We start from the raw sequence: 10,612 nt of genomic DNA on the forward strand, positions 1-10,612 counted from the left end.
GTGACGCCTTGAAAATGGCAATCGTAAAACCCGACCCGCCTCTTCAGGCGTCCGACCCGATCCGCATCTGTGTCCGACACAGTACATTATTTTTCACCCGTGCAGGACTCTGACTTAGATAACTTCTCTCTTAAAACAAATAATACAAATATTTCTTAACAACATGAATCTTCATTCCAAGTTCATGATGGCTGTGTGAGAGCATTCCCTAAATTCCCTAAGTAGACTATGACATAAGTAAAAATGCCCCCCCCCGCGCCACAGTCTCAGAAAATACTGGAGGAAACACTGACATCAATTAGATTTTTTGTCTGGGAGCTGTGCTCATGTTTTCATTGACTAAAAATGAATCTAAATAGTCTAAAAGTATTTTGTCCCCTTTAAAGCACTACGCTCGAAAATGTGATTTATGAGAGTGTGAAGATTCTCTGATGTGAAAAGGAAATGTAACACTAAAGATGCAACATCATGTTTTCATGTGATCTTAAAGTTACTTATCGGTTTCCAGTCGCTCATCTGTTTATTCTGCTCTGCGACTTTAAATCTTGTTTAGGGTAATTAATTAATTAATTAATTGCTTTTAAGAAATTATCGATCTACACAGTGATGGGCACAAATGCATCGAAAGTGTCTTGTTTATTTAAAAGCATTTACAAATAATTTGTAAATTTAGAACTTCGGTACGAACTCATGTTATTAATTGAACCATTCAGCAGCCGCAGGAAGTGTTGGACGTTGTTGAATAGGGACTGAAAATGAAGATATTATTTAATTTTATTTATTTTGGTGCATTTCCGGTAACTTGGTGATTATCTGTTTATTGAACTCTTAATGATGTTATGCTTCGAACACGGATCATGTCAGTGGTTTAAACAGTTTTCTCATTGAAGAGCATCCAACACGTTGAATATATTAATACTAATTATTAACAAATAAGCGATTGTTAAGGCAGCTGACCTGAAAATCTTGTAAAAACCACAAATATGTCAAGACTTCAAAAGAAATATTGAAATATAAATTATGTATATTTGAAACAGTTTCAATAGTCACTTTCTTTAGTGTCGATACATCAGTACGAGCTGCATTTCATCGCTCTTCTCTCTGACAGTGACTCGACACAATGCCGACCACCAATCAATCAATTAATCAATCAATTACAACTTTATTTATAAAGCAGGATTAACCCTCTCAGGAGCCTTGTGGCGACGACGAGCTGTGGCCACTCTGTGACCTCCTCCTTCTCCCACTCTGCTGACTTTTGTGGTTGTTAGTCATTAATTTGTGGCACAAAGGGCTTATTGTGTTGGAGCACAGCGGCACAAGGAGAAAATGTAAACCTGCTCTTTGTAACGAGCCGCGGTCCTTCAGAGGACAGAACTCCAAAGCTGACTTTTACTTTGAAATCGCTGCAGGAAGTGTGTTTTTGAAATTCTGTAAACGTATAATGGTTGGTTTAATTCACTGTGCTCACGTCCATTCGATTGTAAGTTATTGCATTTACACCTGCTGTGTTTTAGTTTAGTTGGTGCAGTTGTTGTTTTTTCTTTTGTAAACTAACTTGTAACTGTGTGTTTTTAGCGCTACACAAATAAAATTTATTGTTATTATCTGCCTGTGACTGCTTTTAGATGAATGTACATGATCAGTGGATTTTAAATATGAGTGTATTCACCTGATATTAAGTTATTATGATTTGATTACGGGGCGTTCTGCTGCCCTACAATAATAGGTACATTCTACTTTTGTAATTTTTTTACTTGTACTTTACTTTGAGGCTCTTCTATGTTCACTTCAGTAAAAAGATCTGTGTGTTTCTAACATTGTTTATTCCTACTGAAGACATGATGGGCCTGGAAATAACTGATTGCTCACTTTTATTTTGAAAATCCCCAACCGAAACGATTGTACCCGCTGTGGCGAACATTCTAACTTTATCCGTTATGTACCAGCGGTCGGATGAATAGGCGTCATAATAAAGCGGAGAACCAGAACCAGTACCAGTGGATCTTGTGTGAATGCTAATGGACGTTAGCGTAGGGTGCTAGCAGGAAATAGACGGAGACGAAACTCGTTTAACATCTGAATTATCTCCCGGTGTCCTACGATGCTGATGGAGTTAGCTTAGCTTTCTACCAGGAACTAGACGGACCCGACAGCGGACGTCAGAGGGACTATAACGGTTTTCTGGAGGACAACTCGCCGACGAAAGAAATGTCTGAAGTCCAAACACTGAGCTTGTTGGTGAAGCAGCGACTAACTGCGGCTGCTGAAGAGATATTTGAGCTGTTTGAAGGAACGATAGCAGAGTACGAGGAGGAACTGTGTCGTTCACAAGAGGAGAAGGAGCGACAACGGAAACTACTGGACGCTGTTCTCCAGCCTCAGGTCAAGTTACACAGAACAGGTCGGTTCTGTTTACTTGTTATTCTCACTTTACACTTTATTACTTCTTTATTGTCACATTCACAACAGACACAGTGAAGCTGGAGCTCTCGGTTCCACCAACACTGCTCAGACAACTTGTATGAAAAGAAAAGAAGTGAAAATGATTTAATACATAATGTCAAGACATCAATAGTGGAATATACATAAAATCATGTATAATACTGTACTAGTAATATTGCATATAATGTGTGATATTAACATTAAAGCTGCAGTCTGGAGTTTTGAAAATAAAGTGGACTTGACCAGAACATTTGAATGATCACAGCTCCCAGGTCAGTTCTTCTTCCTCTCTGCTGCTGCAGCCCTGCCTTCAACCGTTACCGTGGTGACGAGCCTGCTCGTGCACTGCAGGCTCGTCACCATAGTAACAGAGGAAGCCAAATAACCAAGATGTCGCATTCAAAAGAACAACAACATAAGCCCTGATTGTTCGATTTCTGACCAATACAATAAATTACAATAACAAGTGCCTCATGCCGAGTCACTGTCGATATCCAGAGTTACAAACAATATTCTTCACATCGCTGTAGACGAGTTACCAGGTAATCATTCAGGTAACCATCATCACCATGCTGCCTTTCTGAAGCATGAAGAACGTTATTTCTCTGAACGAATTCAACCCTGTCAGAGCGTCCTGAACACAAACTAACATTTTAACTGCCGCTCGCTTGAAAGACACTTGCTAACCAGTAGCCATGAACACAAAGCTTGTTAGCATACAATATCCTTGTTTTCTCTCTGGCTCAGTTCAGTTCCGTGTTTTTAGACTGCTTTTTTTTTCGTCAGTCTGCTTATTTCTCCTCTTTGACGTGGGTAATGGTGGGGCATTCTTCTGCTCTGTTGTTGTTGTCTGTTCTCCGCCATTGTTTACAGTTTGGGCATGAACGTGTCTGACCAGGTGAGAGCAGACACTGCCCAGTAGTGCTGCGTGAGGGAGCATATGCATTAGAATGATTGACACTTCTCAGACATGCCCCTTGGCTCTAATTGGTTGTGTTCTACCGGTAGTGGTGGATTCTTGCCAATCAAATTAGGGCCACTGGGTGGAGCCACAGACAGCTGACCTGTATCTTATTCTGCCGTCAGATCATAATGACAATTTTAGCAAAAAAAGAAAAAAAAAGACATGATTTTTGTAGGTTTAATATCACCGGGGGCGAATGGGGAATTTAAGTTGCACACAGTGAAAGCACTTCACCCTAAGTTATCTTGAAATCGATTATTATTGTCATTACTACTATTTGTATAATTTCTACAAGTCATCATTTAAGTTGAGTGACTGAAATCCTTGTCATCCGATTCAAAGGCTGCAACAGGAGACTCATCAAACCGGGGTGAAGTTAGTTTCAGGTTGGATATTCGGCGGATATTGACTCGGGTCCAGCCGCGACTTTCCTGAGGTTCTCCCAGTGTGAGCAGCAGGGGGATGGTTAATAGTCACCATTTAAAGGGTTATTTTTCAAAATTTTATGGCGGCGTGCCCCCCTTACTGTTGCTAGGTTACCGACTCAGAGCACCGCTTCCACAAAAAAATCTAGGGGAAACACTGTGTTCTAAGAATTCTGGACGTGTAGTGCGAACTATTTCTTTCCAAACTGAAGCCGGCAACGGGACAAATAAATAGAGACATAATGGAGTCGTATATTTTCCAGTTTTTTTGTCCTTTGCCAGTCAGACCTCTGATAAACAAAACTGCCCAGCCATTTTAAACAGTGCACCTTCGAACTCACTTGAAAAATGTATGCTTTTCTATACATACATTTTACTTGTCAGATTTGAGGTTTTTATAAAAACAGATCAGTTTCCATATTAGTATTGATAATGTGTGAACATAACTATCATCAAATGCTTTTTTTTGCAACAGGTGCCTGTTGTTTACAAACAGTATTTTGTATCCCTGAAGATATATAAGCTAAATTAAACATCTGCATGCTGCAGTGTTCAGGACATGAAATGTATAGCTGTGTCTATCAGCCCTACTTTCTAACATGTCATGCAGAGTGTCTCCACACATTTTAGAAAGTAGCGGTGCTGGTGGTTAAAATGTTAACAGGAAATCTTTCTTCTCCACAGACATCCAGCAGCTGTCGGTGAGTGAAGAAGAGGATCCTCCTGAGCAGCAGGAGAGGAGCTCCAGTCTGGACCAGGAGGACCCACCAGAGCTACTAGATATTAAAGAGGAGGAGCAGGAACTCTGGATCAGTCAGGAGGGTGAGCAGCTTCAAGGACTGGAGGAGGCTGATATCAAGGTCACACTCACTCCTGTCCCTGTGAAGAGTGGAGAAGATGATGAAGAGAAACCTCAGTCCTCACAGCTTCATCAAAGACAGACTGAACAGAAGGAGACAGAAGCTGATGGAGAGGACTGTGGAGGACCAGAACCAGGCAGGACCTTTAATTCAGTTAGTCATTTACAACCAGTTACTGATGATGGGACGTCACACTGCTCTTTACCTGAGATTGCTGACAAGGCCTCTGAACCTGAGACTGATCACAGCAGTGATTGGGAGACCAGGAAACCTTAGGTCCATTCAGAGGAACAAGGTTCTCAGCTGCTCAGTTTGCAAAAAAAAAATTTCTAAGCAGATCTCAGGTTGTGAAGCACATGAGAACCCACAAGAGGGAGAAACCATTCAAGTGCTCAGTTTGCGGTAAAATATTTTCACATAGGGTACATGTGACTCGACACTTGGTTGTCCACACAGGGGAGAAACCATTCAGTTGTTCTCTCTGTGGTACAAAATTCACACAAAAGTCGTCTTTGAACACACACTTAAAACTTCATGCACAAGGAAAACCGTACACATGCTCAATTTGTCAATCAAGTTTCAGTTTCAGAAGGTATCTGAAAACACACATGAGCATCCATGATGGACAGAAACCATTCGGTTGTTCAGTTTGTGGCCTGAGATTTGCACAGAAGCCGAATCTGAATCAGCACTCGAAAGTCCACATGGGGGAGAAACCATTTAGCTGTTCAGTTTGTGGGAAAGGATTCACAAGAAACACATATCTGAGATGCCACTTGGCTGTCCATGGGGTGAAAACATTTCCTTGAAGCATTTGTGATAAAAAATTCACTCAGTTTGCTTCTTTGGATTCAGGAGGACGACTGACAAACTTTGTAAAAGTGGTTTAAGCTGTTCCATGTGTTGTTGGGCTGTTGATGTACTTATATGAACTGTTGGTGACGGTCAGCTGAAGTTCACTTTTGTTTCTCATTTCTTTAAGTAAGAATTTATTATATTTCATTTACTTGCAGATTTACCTCAAGTTGTTATGTTGATGTATTTTCTACTATTTGTTTCTTGTTGGTCCTTTTGTTCTTTGTTGTCACGATGTAAACTTTTATACATTTTTGATTACGTACAAAAACACTGTATTTTTGCTTCATATACTTAATTTAGTTTTTCCTGTGGTCTCACAGTGACATGAGTGATGTTCCAGTTTTACAGGAGCTCTAAATCTTTTACTTAAGTTAAAGTGTTTTGCTGAGAAATGGTAGAAAACATTTCAAAACAATAAACCGTTACATCAAGCACCATCCTGAAGTTCCTTCATATTGTATCAAGATTCTTTTGAGTAAAGCAGATTGTAATGTGTTACTTGACAAGCATAACTGTATTAATATATTACTGAAATATGATTAGTGATGCATTGTCCTGAGCCAGGTGAGCCACGCTGACACCATGTTCAGATCAGCAGTAACTTATTCTCTGTTATCATGTTGAAGGATTGTTGATCTCTTCCTGATGTGAACTCTCATCATTGTTTGTAATCTGACAAATAAATGGTTCTTCTGAGCTCAGAGGACACAAAACTTAGAGACAAACAAGATTACTGATTCATTTAAAGCTTACAGGACTGTGTTTTCATCAGAGTCTGAAAAACAACTTGTTTTCACTGTCTGAATCTGAATTTTGAGGTCCAAAAACATTTAAAAATTCTAGAAGATCCACTAGATTAAGCTGTTTTATCCTCACTCAAGTTAGCCAGTCACTCAACCAGAAGTTAGCCTGCTCGCTCAGTGGAAGTGGTGAGTGCGCACGCTCTAAGGGCCGGACAACACAGAAGATCCGGGTATTTTAATACCCGGGAATTTTTGGTCATCAAAATGCCACTGAGCCCCTTTCATATGAATGAACACGCTGTGTCCAGATGTGATATGACGTCCTTGATTTTGTCACGTACGTCACATAACATACAATCACAATGAACCAACGGAAACTGTTACATATGGGTAATCTCCGTTGGATCTTTACGTGTTACCCCCCGGACTCATTTCCGTTTACCCAGGAATCCACAACGGCAGTGAGCGTGGCTTGCTTCTTTTTTTTTTCTCTTTTTTTTACAAATCTTTATTAAATCTTTACGATACAAACAGTAAGAACAAGCAAACAGAGTCATTAATACAGAAAATACATTAGTCAAGAGCAGAACCAGGGGGTGTTTCAAATATATACATTAAAAATAGAGCATAACTGAATGGTTTTAGCAGCTTTCTTACTTTTATAATCATAGATGGTCATTTGATCATTTGATGTACTGCACTGTTTCCTTACCAAAAGCAATAAAGGAAGGTTTAGAGTTACTAAATTTGGCTTTGTGAATATTATATTTCCCTAAAATGATCAACAAATTAATTAGGTAATTTCTTTCTGTTTTTTACTTTTGTTGTCATGGAAACCAAACAGTTCATCTCTCCACAGCGAAGAAAAATCAGAGACAAGTTTATCAGTAATGTATCGGGATAGATCTTTCCAGAAAGTGGTGGTGCACCATTGTTTCTGGACATATTCCACATAAAGAACAGTTCACACATTTGCTAAGCTTAAACCTAAAGAGATATTGCTAAGCAGGATAATACCTATGTATTATTTTGAAAAAGACTTCCCTTACTTTATTTGTAAGGAGGTATTAAGGAAGGTTCCAGATATTTCCCCAATTCAGGTTGTCAACAAAGTTAGACCAATAGGGAACAACATTAGGGGTACTGGTAACATCTCTCTGGAATAGAGAGCGAATGTTACGATTATTATTCCTCGTTGTGGTAGCGAAACATATATTACCAACTGAGGTCAACTTAGGGTCCAAAGCTGGTAAACAGTCTGGTTTTACAGTCTCTTTTAAAAGAGTTAAAATACCAGATGGGATGGCATCCATAACAATTGTAAACTCTTTTGTTATCATTTAGTAGTTGGGAAACTAGAATTATGTTATTATTGAACTAAGTTTTATAAAATAAAGATTTATTCTTGAACTTGATAAGCCGATTATTCCAGATGTAGCACCTATATGGGGAGAAATTATGTTTGTAGATTAACGACCATGCTAAGAGCATTTGTTTGTGGAATTTAGATAAATTAAGGGATTTTTTTCTATTTTATTATCACACAAAAGTAAGTATTCTAGACCTCCAACGTTAGAAAGAAAATATAGTTAGGTATAAAATTACATGGAGATGTTGGATTTTTTAGAAAATGCTTTATCCAATTAATTTTAAAAGTATTATTAACGATTGTAAAATCAAGAAAGTTTAGACCATCGCGTTCAAAAGTGTTCATAATAACAGATTTTTTCACATAATGCATCTTGTTTTTCCAAATAAAATTGAAAAGTAATTCATCAATGGTATTACAGAGCTTTTTGTTGACAAACAAGGGGATCGCTGCATATGTAAGACGAGATAAACCTTCTGCCTTTGTCAACAATACTCGACCTTTCAAGGATAAATCTCTCTGCAGCCACTGATTAAGCTTTTTCTTTGTCTTATCACTAATCAAATTAAAGTTTACAGAGCATCTCTCCTCATTTCTAATTATAGTAATCCCTAGATAAATAATCTTGTCTTTGATTGGTATGTTACAGACCTGGGAGGTGTCGCTTTCTTTAAGGGAAAAAAGTTCACACTTCTTCAGATTTAAACAGAGTCCAGAAGCTGCAGAAAATAATTCTATTGTTTGACAGCAATTGGAACTTGGCTGGCATTTTTTTTAAATAATGTAGTATCATCCACTAGTTGGATGAGGATAACTTCTCTTTCTGCAATTGAAATTCCTTTCAAAGCACTATTTCTAATATGGGTGGAAAGAAGTTGTGTACATAAAATGAATAGGTAGGGAGAGACAAGGCAGCCCTGCTGGATGCATCTTTGCGGCGCAAATTTCGGTGATGTCCCATTTTTTTATCTAATAGAGCTATTGCCAGCATCAGTCATCAAAGATAAAACCTGCAAAGCATCAAGCATAGATAACTACAGACCAATTGCTATAGCTAGTATACTATCTAAAGTGTTTGAACGGATCTTGCTTGATAGGCTTCAAGATTATGCTATAACTACTGACAACCAATTTGGATTTAAAACTAAGCGTGGCACTGACTTTTGTATTTATGCTTTAAAAGAACTTGTCTCTAACTATAAAAGGCACAATTCAACAATGTTTATATGCTTTCTAAATGCGTCCAAAGCCTTTGACCGCATTAATCATGGCTAACTGTTTATTAAGTTGCAAGAGCGAGGGGTGCCCGCATACTTAATAAGAATTTTGCATTATTGGTACAAACCATGCAAGTGAGATGGGGCAAAACAATATCAACCCCATTCCCTGTTACCGATGGGGTCAGACAAGGAGGAATATTATCACCTGTCCTTTATATGGATGGTTTGTCTAGAGAATTAGAAGAGTGTAAGACTGGACGTATGGTGGGGAATCAGCTTATTAACCATTTAATGTACGCTGATGATTTAATCATTATGCCACCATATAGTGCTGGCTTACAGCAACTGCTCAGAGTTTGTACGAAGTATGGTTTACAGTTTGACATCAAATTTAATCCCTAAAAGAGTGTTATCATGATAACTAGAACTAAGGTGGATCAGAAGCTAAAGTTTCCCTCCTTTTACTTGTCTGAACAAGAGCTAGATACTGTAACCAAAGTAAAATACTTAGGGCATATCATCAGGAATTACCTTAGTGACGATGATGATATTAAGCCAGTGCTATTATTATATGCTCAGGCACGCTTGCTGGCATGCAAATTTCATATGTGCAATGACGAAGATAAAACAGATCTTTTTAGAGCATACTGCACTCCGCTTTACACAGCACACCTGTGGTGTAGCCGTAGTAAAGCAAAGATGAATAAGATTAAGGTGGCATATAATGATGCTCGTAGAATCTTGTTAAAATACCCAAGGTGGGAAAGTGCTAGCAAAATGTTTGTGAACTGTAATGTTCCCACTTTCCAGGCCTTACTTGGAAATTTTATGTACAAATTTATACGTCGGCTGATTGATTCAAGGAATCGGATTATAATATCGTTGACTGACCCAAAGTGAGACAAGATATTCCTCCAGCTTTTGGAAATACTGGAGCCAACACGTGTATGTTTTTTAACCATTGAGCACACTTGTCTATTTATGTGTGATCTTATGTTTGTCTGTCTATTGTGTGTGTCTTTTATATCTGGACCTCGAGTCTGTCAATAAAGATAATTATTTCCTTTGGAGTACATTGTTCTAACAGCTTTACAGAAAGAATCACCAAAACCAAATTTCTCAACAGTTTGAAATATAAACATTTCCTTGAAGCCTTTGTGATAAAAGATTCACTCAGTTTGCTTCTCTCAAACATTCAGTGTGTTGATGAGAGCAGCAGAAGGAAGTGGGCTTTCCTTCGGCCTTAGATTCTAGATTCTAGTAAAAATAGACAGAAGAAACCTCAGACAGAGCCTCAGAGGAAGAGACAGATGGATGCGAGTTCCTAATATAAAATGGATACAAAGTGTTTGGATTCAGGAGAAAACTGACAAACTTTGTAAAAGTTGTTGCTCATGTTTGGCAACACACTTATGAGTACATGGAAGAGAAAAACCTCACACCTACTCCATTTGTAAAGCAAGTTTCACTCTCAGAAAGAATCTGAACGTACACATGAGAAGCCACAGTGGAGAGAAACCCTTGAGTTGTTCAGTTTGTGGTAAAAGTTTTGCATGTAAGTCAACAGTCGTGAATCATATGAGTAGTCACACAGGGGAGAAAAGATACAGTTGTTCAGTTTGTGGTAAGAAATTTGCCAGACCTGGAACTCTGAGACGACACTCGACTACACACACACGGGAGAAACGATACAGCTGCAGCGTTTGTAACAAAAGTTTCACTTGGCTT

At 38.6% G+C, this 10,612-nt stretch overlaps 2 protein-coding genes across 2 annotated transcripts in view; both read left to right on the forward strand.

Moving 5' to 3' along the window:
• Nucleotides 1-10,612, forward strand: part of LOC115578282 (zinc finger protein 287-like) — a 33,317-nt gene that overhangs the window by 19,022 nt on the left and 3,683 nt on the right. The gene's annotated exons all lie outside the window — the stretch shown is intronic.
• Nucleotides 109-5,989, forward strand: LOC115578288 (uncharacterized). Its single transcript, XM_030411183.1, has 2 exons — nucleotides 109-2,404; nucleotides 4,519-5,989. Exons 1-2 carry the CDS (start codon nucleotides 2,212-2,214, stop codon nucleotides 4,968-4,970), a joined length of 645 nt encoding a protein of 214 aa, XP_030267043.1. The 5' UTR covers nucleotides 109-2,211; the 3' UTR covers nucleotides 4,971-5,989.

Source organism: Sparus aurata, unplaced genomic scaffold, assembly GCF_900880675.1.
Source record: "Sparus aurata unplaced genomic scaffold, fSpaAur1.1, whole genome shotgun sequence".
Taxonomy (NCBI): domain Eukaryota; kingdom Metazoa; phylum Chordata; class Actinopteri; order Spariformes; family Sparidae; genus Sparus; species Sparus aurata.